Genomic DNA, 14,628 nt, shown 5'->3' on the forward strand with positions numbered 1-14,628 from the left:
GTTAATACAACATTAAGCTTCAATAGGACAGACTATGAAGAAAATGTAAAAATATTATTCTATCATTGTACTACATGACAAGATACCATGAGGTTGAGGGCAAGTCTTATGGTTAAAACAGCAAAGGTATAAAAGAACATACATTCTTTCAGAAAATCATGCTTTCTGAGAAAAAAAAAAAAAGGATTTGTTTGAAGGATGAGCTCTAAAATAAAGTCAGAAAACTTTTTGAAAAAGTGAAAATTGACAATATAAATACATAAAACAAGTCTTTCCAGTGGGGTAAACTAAATAGGTGACATAAAAGTGAGGAGTTTTTATAAAGAAAGTAATCACGGATATGGGGGACAGCCTCTGAAATGCAGGACAAGCAAATTTAGCACAGATAAGATAATACTTTACATAACATGTAATTCACAAAAGTATGATGGACTGGAAATCTAAGTCAGTTTAAAAAGACGTTAGGAAACCCATGAACAGAGTTCCAACCTCTCATTACAAATATTAATTCTAACAACCCACATCCTTTCCACTGAACAAGATTGAACAAGTCACTCAATCTTGCTCTTATAGTAAGAAGTTTATAATTGGTGAAATATGAAATGTCTTACTCAGGAGCTGAAACTTGTGAGCATGATCACTTTATCAGGTAGAATGTCAGGGTGGAAAACAGATGATCACTAATGAGGTCATCAAACCAGAACACGACTTTTGTTTATATCATATTTGGTAAAAGGTTAAAGCACCCCTTCTCTGATGTCATTAGCACCATAAAGATGTCCCACCTAGTAGTAGGAGCTCAGTAGACAGGATGATAGAATTCAGTGGGATTTTAGATGTCATCTCTCTAAATCTTTCATTTTATAGGTGATGATACTGAATATACTAAGAATTCATTATTGTCTATAATTTCATAGTCTCCTAGTGCTAGACTTGCTGCATGTATTCCAGTACAGTAATTTTTTAACAACAGTTCAGTGACATAGAGCATACCCCTTACAGCCATTTATCTGTTAAAGCCCTAAGAATTTAGTCTTAATTATGAGGCACTCACAATTCACCAGATTTGATGAATGATATAAATGTTTTGACAGTAATACTTGATATATAAACACTTTTTCACATGCCCTGTTGTTTAAGTAAGGTAATCATTAACAGGCAGTTTTTTCTTATTCTAGGAATACTTTTTTCATCATAAAAGTTCCCAGATAAGTTAATTCTTTGCAGTCAAAATATCCTGAGAAAACGTTACCAGTAGCAGACATTTCACACCATTAAATCTATAATACCTTATTTAACCATGCCACTGTGGTTTGGATGTGGTTTCTTTCAGATGACTTTCAAGGATATTCATAACAAAGTTTACATGTAGGAAGCAGTTGATGGTTATTTAAATTGTGCAATTATTTAAAGTTTGGAGTTTCTATTTCTATATTATTTGCCATTTTCTGTCACTATGACCATGGATCTATTTGTTTATTTATTATGCATTTCTTTTAGTAAAATTTAGGGTTTGTAAGAGTAAGGACCTTTTGATTATTTCTTTTGTTTTTTTCTTTCATATCACAATCACACTACACTGCATTTACTGGACACAAAGTACTTAACACAATTCCATCAAATGTATAAAGATTTAGGAGTAATATAACTGTTTATGCTGCATTGTATCTATAATATTTTCTAAATGAAATATTCTATATTTCATTGAGGACATTAGAATTTTCAAAAATGTAATTCAAGTGGAAGACTCTTTTAAACAGTTCTATCAGAATTGTTCCAAACAAATTTTCTCTGAAAAAAACTCACATAAAAAATTAGTCCTCATGTCTAATGCTTAATTTAAGTGGAAATATGCAGATTCATTTTATCTTCAATATCAATGACAATGTCAAAATTATTTTGTTCAAAAGGACCCTTACAATTAAAGCAACATCACACTTTATGCACTTCAGATTAATTAGAATCTACTCTAAGCTAATGTTCTCATGCAATGTTTTTTTAAAGTTTTTGTAACATTTAAAATGCATCAAATTTTGTCACTATGAACTCTTTATTGCTATTGTAGTACTCATAATCTTTAGAAATGACTATTAGATCTTTCTCAGATTAGACAGGCTATATTTTTCCCCTGTTCTTTCCTCATTTTACAGTCTCCTCAGTAGTACTACCCAATATGATCTTCTGTGATTATGAATCAGGAAATTTATCATATATTTTCTAATGAGATGGATGTGATACAGATGGATGTGATACCAGACAGGATTTAAAGATGAGCTAAATTGAGAAAATATGATTGTTTAGCAAGCCAAAGTATGATAAAGGAAGGAATAATTAAAACGTACATTTTAACCAAGGCAACAATAACAAGAAGAAAAGAAAATAAAGTTTTTACTAAATAAGGCTCTCTATCTGACTATAACTTACAACAGATTTTCAATAATATTCCGTCTTTGATAAGAACACGGTATTGGAAGATATTCTGTAACATCATTTCTTATTATTAATAATAAATAGACATTTCAAAGATTAATTTAAGAGGGTTGATTGTAAAAAATGATTGCAGTTACTTTCTGCATAGAATCACAAATTCCTCAGAGTGATTTATTCTTTTTAGAAATTATATGTTTAAAAAAGTAGGATGATTGTATATGGCCAATAAAACATGTTGAAAAGATTTAAAAGAGAAATAAAGAAACACAAGAGAATCACCTGTTGGACATAAAGTCAACAGCTTTTGATCCTGAAACTTAAGGTTTCTGTTCATAGGTTGCATTTGGGGACAGGTCCAACTACCACAACTTGTAAAACATGTACATCTGAGGGTAAGGTCTAGAGCTAATGTGGTCAGAACTATTTTAAGCATTCTTATGTCCCAAACTTTAGTGGATATTATTTTCTGAGCAACAAAATTCCATGGCAGTAACATGTTTTTATTATATTTTCTATAGTAACACATTTACCCAGGACCCATGGTAATATCATCCACTCGACGATGGTTGGTGGTGGACCTTGCCTGTTCAAGTCTGACCTGTCGATGTGCTGAGAGGCAAGCAGCAGCAGGAACAAAAAAGTCAAATAGGAGGCTGTGTGGCAGATAAACTTGATAAATGGCTTTCTGATGAACAGTCCAAGTGGGCTTTTAGGAGCTATCAGGTAGCACACAGAGAAGACAGGAAAAAGAAGTCCTATTATGAAACACGTCACCATCTTCACTGCCCAGTGTCTTCTTCTCCAGCCTGGGAACTCATCATACCAACGAGATGCAAGCAGCTGTTGACAATTGGGCTGGGCAACAAACTAGATGGAAAGAAAAGGAAAAAGAAAATGACTCAGCATTGCATATATTGCCTTTATCTCTTCAGTAAGAACAGAGCAGTCTTTAAAGACAGATTTTTTTGTGTTATTTAATTTTAGATTCAGGCAATCAAAGCGTTTAAAGTCATTCTTTGAATACAATCAATTTATTAAATACTTGTTTTATGAACAGTACAGTCATATTCACTTAGCTCACTACAAAATCAAAATACTGTGAATGGGCTGGAGGACATAAAAGAGAACTGGGGAATAGAAATATGCATAGAAAATGATGAATGAACCAAGCAGTTTATAAAACTATACACATCTATATACATCTACAGGGACATTGTAAAACATACAGTACAGCATTACATTATTTCTTGACTTAGTTATGTTTTGGTTGTGTCATTACACTTGATTTTCATTTTGATAACTGAATGAACTTTAAACTTTTTCTATTATAAACATGTATTATTTTCACCATCAAAAAGCATATGTACATTTAACTGCATTCATTCAAAAAGAAAGACATACACGAATATTATTATGATCACCAGGATGTAAATAATCATACTAAATTTGTTGGAACAGATTCCTAAGTATAATCAATTTCTGCAGAAAATATTTCCAAAACGTTACATCATGTTATCCTGGTGACATGTATGAGCTGTGAAATAGACATTATTTACTTTATTTTCAGGATGAGGAGAGAGGTGATTATAAGTGGTCTCTAGATTTATCCAAGTTTACATATATAATAAATGAAAGGATGTTTAAAATCTTGTTCAAAATTATTGTTTTGTGCATACTACCTTTCTAATTGGGCCTGACAGCTCAAGATCATAAGAATTAAGAGGATGTTTTCTTTTCCAAATGGGACAGTCCAGGAAGGCTTCCCAATAAGTACTTATGCACACAGGGAAAGAGGGAAGGAGGAGTTAATCCATGGAAAATATGGAGGAAGAGCAGTAGCATGCACCAGTGAGCAAATCTGCAGTGGGGAGAGAAAATTCTATGAGTACTTTTAATTTAAAAAATTTCAATCCCCTGTAAGGGAATCAAGAAAATTTTCGTGGGACAATGAAATATGTTGAGTCTATAAGCAAACTGCATACTTCAGTTTCTCACAGGACTTCAACCTTCCCAATATTTCTCATTTTTGTTTTTCATTTCTTAATCATGTCTGGACACTCTTAGAGAAGGAATTTGCCCTTTCTCTTTTTTGACATTAAATAAACAAATAGTTCTGGGTAAACATAAAAGACAATGCCTGATAACTGTGATATGATTCTTTTAATTCTTTTGGAAAGATACCAAGAAGAGGGATGGCTGGGTCAAATGGAACCTCTAGTCCCAGGTCTTTGAGGTATTTCCATAGTGGCTGCACCAGTCTGCACTCTCACCAACAATGGAAAAGGGTTCCTTTCTCTTCACAATCATGCCAACATTTGTTATTGTTTGATTTCTTGATAGCAGCCATTCTTTGTGGGGTGAGGTGAAATCTCAGTGTTGCTTTCATCTGCATCTTTCAAATGATCAGTGATGTGGAACAGTTTTTCGTATGTTTACTTGCTGCTTTTACTTCTTTGTCTGAGAAATGCTTGTTCATTTCAGATGCCCAATTTTTGAATTGGGTCTTTATATTTGGGGGCCTTTTTTTTTGAGTTCTTTATATATTCTAGATAATAGTCCCTTGTCTTAGGAGCAGTTGGTAAAAATTTTTTCCCACATTGTAGGTTGTCTCTTTGTTCTCTTGATGGTTTCTTTTGTAGTGCAGAAGACTTTTAATAAGATGAGATCCCAGTTATTGATTCTTTCTGCTAGTTCCTGTGCTACTGAAGATTTGTTCATAAAATCTTTTCCTATGCCAATGTCTGCAAGGGTTCTGCATAACATCTTTCAGCAAGTTTAGTGTTTCTGTTTTAATGTTTAGATCCTAATCCACTTGGATTTTAATTTAGTGCATGGTGAAAGATAAGGGTCCAGTTTTAATCGTTGGCAGGTTGAGATCCAGTTTTTCCAACACCATTTATTAAAGAGGCTATCTTTCCTCCAGTGGGGATGGTCAGCTTCTTTGTCAAAGATGAGGTAGCTGAATACATCTGGATTTGTTTTTGTGTCTTCCAATCTGTTCCACTGATCCTCAGATCTGTTTTGTTGCCAGTGCCATGCTGTTTTTATCACAGTGGCTTTGTAGTATAGTTTCAATTTGGGAATTATTATACCTGCTACCATGTCTCTGTTGCCTAGGATGGCTTTTGATATTCTAGGTCTTTTATGGTTCCAAATCTAAAATGTACCGATGAACTCAATTAAAAAAACAGTGCCTAATGATGAAGAAAGAAATTAGATGTCCACTCAGAGAACAGCTGTGCAGGCACATAGGCACTCGTCAGAGACTCACCCAGATACCAATGGAATTAGTGCAAGATTGAGCAGTAGAGAAAAGGCCTTACTGAGGCTTGTTCAGAATTAAAGCCCACTGGCAGAACAGAGTCACCTCAATAAAGGCGTAGTAGACTGCATTGGTTGAAATGAGAAGACACCTAAAAAAGACTCAAAAGAAGAGTTCCAGAATACCAAAGGTAACCCTGAGGGGCAATGTGTTGGAACAACCTGAAACAAAAACCTGGACTCCTTGAACTGGAAAAGAAAGAGGGTCTGAAGAAACAACAACAGTGATTGTGCCCATAGTGGAAGATGTGATTCATAATGCTAGAGCAGAAAAAGACAAAAAAAAAAAAAAAAAAAAAAAAAGAGGAACATGATGGAACACAGGAATCCATAAAACAGATGCAAATATATCCAGGACATTATAAACTCCATTGAAATTTATGCAGCAGAATGAACCAACGTGAGGACAGAATCTCAGGTATTGAAGACAAGGTTGTGATTAGTGACCAGGAAAACAAGAGAGCTTAAAAAGAGCAAGAGACCATGAGAAATCAATCTAGCAGCTGCTGGACAATACAAAGAAGAGTAACATAAGACTGATTGGAGTCAATGAAGAAACAGGAGGAATGCAAATGACATTTAAAAAACCAAAAAAACAAAAGTAGTGGTAGAACAGAAGTAGTGGCAAAAAATTCTGAAGTAGAGGGAAATAATTTGACAAACAGGTTAGTAAGGCATATAGGATCCAAACTAGCTGTGATAAAAAACCTTACACCTAGGCATATGATAGTGAAGATTCCAGAAACACAACAGAAGAACAAAATTCTACAAAAAGTTGGAGAAAAGAAACAAATTGCAGACAAAGAAAAGCCCATCAGAATCACAGCAGGCTTCTCAGCACAAATCCTCAAGGCAAGAAGAACTGGAATGATATAATTCAAGCCTTAATGGAAAACAACTTCCAACCCAGATTGATGTACCCTGCAAAATTATCTTTTGAAACTGGTGGAGAAAGAAGATACTTTCATGACAAAGAGCACCTTCGGAACTTCAGGAATACAAACCAGCACTCCCCCAAAAATAAATTAATTAAATAAACAATATACTAGGTTGTGGCAATGAAGATAACAACCCCAGGAAACAGAATAAATCCATCAGGCATGACAAGAAATTAAATGCAAAGGGGGAGAATCCAACAAAAAGAAAATGTCGTGACAAGGATAAGTCAATATATATATCAGTTATAATCATCAATATTAATGGTTTAAATTCACCAATCAAATGAAACAGACCTTCAGAATGCATCAAGAAGCAAGATCCAACAATATGCTGCATACAAGAAACACACTTAATTAAAAAAGAAATTCATAGACTGAAAATTAAAGGGTGGAAAGTTGTACTCTATGCAACAGGAACCCCCCAAAAGCAGGAGTAGCTATTCTCTTTGCAGATCATGTGGATTTCAAACCAACACTGTTTAAGAGAGACAAAGCAGGACACTACATCCTTATGAAATGAACAATTCGAAATGAATAGATGACAATCATAAAGATACATTCACCGAACACTAGTGCACCAAACTATATAAAACAAATACTAAAGGACAGGAAAAATCAAATAAGCACTAGCACCTTAGTAATTGGGAACCTCAACACTACAGTGTCACAAATAGATCGACTGGACAGAAATAATCAATGACACACTAGAACTCAATCAAACTCTTGAACAAATGAACTTAACAGACGATTACAGAGTGTTCCACCCCACAAAATCAGAATATACATTCTTTGCTACTGCACATGGATCATTCTCCAAAATAGATCACATACTTGCTCATAAATCTTGTCCAAGGTAGTGCAAAGGAACTGAAGTGATCCTCTGTCTACTCTCAGATCATAACATGATGAAATTGGAGATCAGTAGCAAACGAAAGCACAAAAATTTCATAAACACACATAAATTGAACACCACACTTCTGAACAAACAATGGATCACAGAAGAAATTAAAGAAAAAATTAGTTTCTACAATTAAATGACAGTGTCAGTGCAACATATCAGAATTTATGGGACACAATAAAAGCAGTCTTGAGAGGGAAAAATCATAGCAGTGAATATTCATATTAGGAAAATAGAGTGAGCTCCAATACACAACCTAATGCTGCACCTCAACCTTCTAGAAAAACAAAAGTAAGCCAAATCCAAAGCTTCTACAAGGGAGGAAATTATGAAGAGCAGAAATCAATGTGATGGAAACTAAGAGAATGATACAAAACATCAATAAAGCAAGGAGTTGGTTCTTCAAAAGAATAAACAAAATTGACAAATCCTTAGCCAACCTTATAAAATATATAAAGAAAAAGCCCAAATCCATGCAGTTAAGAGTGAAAAGGGTAAAATTACCACAGACACAGCAGAAATCCAGAGCATCATCAATACCTACTTTGAGAATTTATATGCCAAAAAAATAGAAAACACAGAAGAAATGAACACATTTCTAGACACAGATGAATTAACAATGAAGGTCTAAATATTCTAAACAATCCAATATCATTCAACAAAATTGAATACATAATTGTAAAATCACCAATGAAGAAAAGCCCAGGTCGTGATGATTTTACTGCTGAATTTTACAAGACATTTAGAGAAGAACTATTGTCATTACTCTTTAAAGTCTTCAGTGAAATTGAAATGGAAGCAATACTCCCAAATTAATTCCTGGAAGCAAGCATCACCTTGATCCCAAAAGCAGAGAAAGACTCACCAAAAAAATAGAACTACAGACCCATCTTCCTAATGAACACAGATGCAAAAATCCTCAATAAGGTACTCATAAACAGAATGCAGAAGATCATACAACCTGACCAAGTGGGATTCATCACAAGGATGCAGGGATTGATTTGCAACATATGCAAATCAATAAATGTGATACAGTATATTAACAGAACCAAGGACAAAAACCATATGATCAACTCAATAGATGCAGAAAAAAATTCAACAAAAGCCAGCATACATTCATGATATAAACTCTACAGAATATTGGAATAGTTGGTCTCTATCTCAACTTGATGAAAGCTATCTATGAAAAAACAACAGCCATTATCATACTAAATGGTCAAAAACTGAAATCCTTCACACTAAAATCAGGAACAAGACAAGGATGTCCACTATCACCACTTCTGTTCAATATAGTTTTGGAAACATTCACCACAGCAATGAGAAAAGAGAAAAATAAAAGGAATCAAGATAGAAAATGAAAAAGTTAAATTGTCATTATTTGCAGATGACATGATACTCTATATAGAAGACCCCAACAACTCCACCAAAAGTTTTCTAGACTTAGCTGGATATAAGATCAACACACAAAAATCAATAGTCTTCTTGTACATGAACAACACAGATTCACTGAGAGAGGAAATGCAGAAATAACTCCTTTCACAATAGCATCAAAAAAAAAAAAGAAAGAAAGAAAGAAAGAAAAAAGAAATATCTAGGAATCAATCTAATGAAAGAAATCAAAGTCTTATACTTTGAAAACTATAGCACTCTGAAAAAAAGAAACAGATGGAAGCAGATGTCAGAAAATGGGAAGACATCACTTGCTCCTGGGTAGGAAGAGCCAATATAGTAAAAATGGCCATACTTCTAAAACTGCTGTATAGATTTAATGCAGTTCCAATTGAAATTCCAACATACTTCACAGACCTTGAAAAAAACAATCCAAAAATTCATTTGAAATAAGAAGAGAACTGGAATAGCAATAGCAATTCTAGGCGACAAAGACAAGATAGGGGGCATCACAATCCCAAACTTGAAACTATACTACAAAGCTACTGTGATAAGAACAACATGATACTGGCAAAGAAACAGACCTGGGGGCAAGTGAAACAAATTAGATGATGCTGAAATAACTCTAGACATATTCAGCCACCTCATCTGTAACAAAGAAGCCAAACATCCTCACTGGAGGAAAGATAGCCTCTTTGATAAATGGTGCTGGAAAAATTGGGTTTCAACTTGCCAAAGATTAAAACTAGACCCATACTTTTCACTGTCCACTAAGGTAAAATCAAAATGGATCAAAGATCTAAACATTAAAATAGAAACATTAAACTGGCTGGAAAGGAGGTTACATACAACTCTTGAAAACATTTGCATAATAAAAGATTTTATGAACAAAACCTCAGTTTCCCATGAACTAGCACAAACAATCAACAACTGGGATCTCATCTTATTGAAAAACTTCTACACAGCAAGAAAAACTATCAACAGAGTGAAGAGATAACCTACTATGTGGTAAAAACTTTCCACCAGCTGTTCCTCAGATAAAGGTCTACCATCTAGAATATATGAAGAACTTAAAAAAATCAGATCTCTCAAATTTAACATCCCAATCCAAAAATGGGCATCTGAAATGAACAGACATTTCTCAAAGAAGGAGAAATAGCAAATAAAAATATGAAAAAAATTTCAACATCAGTGGTCATTGGAGAGATGCAAATGAAAACAATCATGAGATTCCACCTCACTCCAGAAAGAATGGCTGCTATCAAGAGATCAACCAATAAAAAACGCTGGTGGGGTTGTAGGAAAAAGGAACCCTTTTCCACTGTTGGTGGGAGTGTTTACTGGTGCAACCACTGTGGAAATCAGTATGAAGCTACCTCAAAAAACTAAGATTAGAGGTCCTAGTTGAGCCAATTATTCCCTTGCAGAGTATCTTCCTGAAAGAATTAAAAGAATCATACCACAATGATATATACACACCCATGTTTATAGTGCATTTATAATTAATTCAGAGAAAAACATATTTAATCACTTCTTATCTTTCTCTTTCAACAACTTTATAAATGTGTCAAAAGTGGGACCTTAAGATTAGTTTTGGAATCATTGCCTGATATTATGATTACTTATAAAGTCATTGCATTGTGAAACTGAAAATATCAATACACTTAAAATTACTGACTCTATTCTCAATTTTACAAATAAATAAACTGAGATCTAGTGTCAATGAATAAAAAAGAACTTCTGAAAATACTAAAGCCCTGAAGCAAAAGATAAGAAAGAAGAAAATGATAAGAAAGCTGAAAAGTACATTTTAAAAAGCATAATCCAACCAGCTAAAAGAAACCTCATCAATACACATCAACACACAGAGAGGAAATAAAATATTATTTGGATAAGAATAAAGTAAATTAAAAATTTTAAAGATGATGCAATCAAGCTGACTAAAATTAATATAGGTTGTATTTACTTTGTATTTTCATCTTTCCTTTTTTTTATACAGTTTTCAAGTTTAAAAATTTGCATCCAGTGCTTATTTTGCAAGTATATTCTCTATAAGAAGAAACTGGATTTCAGGAACATATTTTCTAGCATCTATTTACTTTGCCTAAGTCAGGAGTTTAATATACTGCTGGCTAATTGTAAAGAGAGGTAAAACTTTTGGATTATTTGTATTATAGTGATTATATAATAGTAATCTATTTTTTTTTTGCTCAGAAAGTACCACATGTTCATATACATGTCAATATTCTATAGATCTTACTGGTTATTCCCTATCAATTAAAAATAATCTGTAACCTTTGGGGTTTTGACAAAAAATGTTTTTCAAAACCTTTTTTTTTTTTAAATGTTGATCACAGGACTGACTTCAAAATTTTTTGTAGGAAGAAGAGCTTCAGGGAATTATTTTGTTCATAGCTGAAAAACTATTTCTTTCTGCTACTTCAAGTCCTAAATCCTTTCATAGTTGTCAACAGCCTTTAGTTTTCAGGTTTTCTCCATTTCCTAGAGATAGTTACAGTTATTCTCACAATTAAAGCAATTTTCATGGTTTGCCCGAGCATAGTCATTCCACATGACTAATCAAACCCTTTAATTTATTACATCAAAGCAGCAATTTCACCTAGTCCTTCCTTATTTAATTAGGTAAATGGTATTCAGAAGAGTCTATACTTCAGATACTAAATAGATAAGTGAGGGGAAGATCAAGGCCTATATAGAAGCTGATACATATGTCTTTGGGGAACTCAAACTATGCTGTGAGCTGATGACGCTGAATTATTTAACATGAAGCCTTCTGATTTTTAAAAAAAATAGTTGTGGCCTATAGGAGAGGTTATACTTAATGTGAAATGATTAGATACATTTATGAAAAACAGTGGACTTTGTTGATTAAGCCTGATAAATGGAATTTTGAAAAGAACTATTTAGTTTGTGTTTTTATTTAGACTTAGATAACATTGTGTGTTTTGCTTAGTTTTCCATTACTGTTACAAAGTATCTGACAGTCACAACTTAAAGGAAGAGAGGATTATTTTGGTTCACTGATGCAGAGACTTGAGCCCATGGTGGCATGGCTGTAAGGCAGAAATATCATAGCAGAAGGATGTGGTGGAGGAAAGTTGCTCATCTCAGGGCACCTAGCACCAGAGAACAGGGGAAGTATCAGAGAGGAAGGGACCAAGGACCAAAGATGGTCTTCCAAATCATGCCTCCCTCACATCATTATAACATTTACATCTGGAATTGAAGTAGTCTACCTACATCTGCACACCTACATAGAAACACATTCACTCTAGGGTTCATGGTTATTATAATCAATGATCATCCACTGGTGACTTCAAGGCCCTCAGTATACAACTGTCTATGGAAACACCCATAGATATACCTAAAAGTGTGCTTTACTAAATTTCTAGGAATTTCTCAGTTCAATCAAATTGACAATGAAGATAAGTGGATTTATATGAGAAGTCGTTTGTATTACTTTACAATTCGTGGTGGTATTAGATGTACAGTGAAAGAGAAATTGCAGCCATATTTTAGGGGCAAATGTTTACTGAGGCAACACTTAAGTTTAAATTCTTACTCTTCAATATTGCTGAGATCAGCAATACTAGCTTCAACTGGGTGGCTGTGAAGGTTGCAGAACATCAGACCCAACTTTAGATCTGCAGAATAGAAGTCCACATAATATGACTCCCAGGAATGTGAAAATATAATAAACAGACCTGATGTCTGCTGGTTATCTGGCGCATCACTGTAGTTGATAAACATTCCAAGACTAATTTTTTTCCTTTTTCTTTTATTGAGTTTATTGGTATATTTTAGGTACATAGCACAGTTACATTCACTATTGAGATCTTGTACCTTTACATGACAGGTCTTGGTTCTCATTTTCCCCCTTGTCCATGCCAAGACTAATTTTTATTCAATATTAATATGCATACATATCAATGATTATAATAACCATGAACCCTAGAGTGAATGTGTGTCTGTGTGCGTGTAGGTGTGAAGACAGATGTATAGTAAACTACTTCAATTCCAGGTGTAAATGTTATGATGATGTGAATGAGAGAGACAAGTCATCAAGTATTTTTCAACCTTCAGCAAGCAGCAGGATCACCTGGAAGTGTGGGAAAGTCATCTCCATGAGCTCCAACCTTTAGCCTTTCTAATTCAGTAAGTCCAAGAGAGGCCCGAATTTGGTATTTCCATCAAGTTCTCATGCAACTCTGATTTTGCTGGTCAAGGGCCTAGTTCTAAAGAAAGTTTGCCTAACATAAATGATTTTTTAGTTATGTGAGATAATCTTACAGTTTTTCTAATTCTATTTCCCTGTGCTTTACTTCTGCATTTAAAAATCAGAATTCTTGTTGAGGTTGAAAAGAGAAGATTTACTTGAGTAAACACTACTTTACAGTCAATTGCGTAAAAATACATATCAAAAAATATTCTCTGATACAGAGACACACAAAAAATCAGGAATAATCCTTACCAAATCACTCAATTTTAGGGCAGGTGGAAAAAGGTGGACACTGTAGTGGCAGGCAGATAATATGAGACTTGATTAGTTCATTAACATAAAAAATGGAGGGACTTAGACAAATCCGAAACAAACCCTGTGAACATAAGAAATATGAGTAGATGATGAAGAATCCGGTGAAAAAAGTGAAGGAAATGCTTATGTTACAGAACGGCCCTCTTCTGCCTTCATCATGACCCTAAATTGATATTTAAAATTTATTGTGTATATTTAGCTAATGTAGGGATTTAAAGAATATATATCTTGAAATGATCCTAGATCTCCTGCTTTGCTTCCACAGTGTGAACTTTAATATATTATTAAATGCTCAGTGTTTCTCTTCCATGAAGATAACAGAAATACTTATCTTATAAGAAATACTACAAATTAATGGACAGCATATAAAGCATGGTGGTACCCAGGTCATAGTACATATTCAATAAATGTTATATATTACCATTATTACAGATACATATATTTATACATAAAAAGATATGTGACACATACATATATCCATGTACATACATAATTACACAAACGAATACACAAGTATATAATACACATTCACTTTCTGTATTTTGTTTTTTTCATTGTATGTTATTTCATGTTAATATTATATAATGGTGAGTTTGTTCTGGTACATGCATTAATATATATCAATTTCAATTTCATTAACCTCCCTCTCCCTTCAAGGGTATTTCAGTTATGCTTATTTATACATAGAGTTGATTCTCTGTTCCCACTGGTACTCCTTTTACAGGTCAAAACAACTAAAGTTGGGTCTTTATATTTGGGGGGACTGATTGTTTTGAGTTCTTTATATATCCTTGATAATAGTCCTTTGTCTGAGGTACAGCTGGTAAAAATTTTTTCCCACATTGTAGATTGTCTCTTAGTTCTGCTAATGGTTTCTTTTGAAGTACAGAAGCTTTTTAGTAAGATGAGATCCCAGTTGTTGATTCTTTCTGCTAGTTCCCGTGCTACTGAGGATTTGTTCATAAAGTCTTTTCCTATACCAATGTCTTCCAGAGTTCTGCCTAACTTACTTTCCAGCAAGTTTAATGTTTCTGTTTTAATATTTAGATCTTTAATCCATTTGGATTTTAATTTAGTGCATGGCGAAAGATAAGGGT

General features: G+C 33.8%; 1 protein-coding gene across 9 annotated transcripts in view; it reads right to left on the reverse strand.

Moving 5' to 3' along the window:
- Positions 1 to 14,628, reverse strand: part of Trpc4 (transient receptor potential cation channel subfamily C member 4) — a 234,793-nt gene that overhangs the window by 55,138 nt on the left and 165,027 nt on the right. For all 9 annotated transcript variants that reach the window (XM_010635197.2, XM_033760014.1, XM_010635196.2 and 6 more), the window contains exon 4: positions 2,961 to 3,297. In XM_010635197.2, coding sequence (XP_010633499.1) covers positions 2,961 to 3,297 — 337 coding nt within the window. The remainder of the gene's footprint in view (positions 1 to 2,960; positions 3,298 to 14,628) is intronic.

This window comes from Fukomys damarensis, unplaced genomic scaffold (assembly GCF_012274545.1).
Source record: "Fukomys damarensis isolate Sample0158 unplaced genomic scaffold, DMR_v1.0_HiC HiC_scaffold_38, whole genome shotgun sequence".
Lineage (NCBI taxonomy): Eukaryota > Metazoa > Chordata > Mammalia > Rodentia > Bathyergidae > Fukomys > Fukomys damarensis.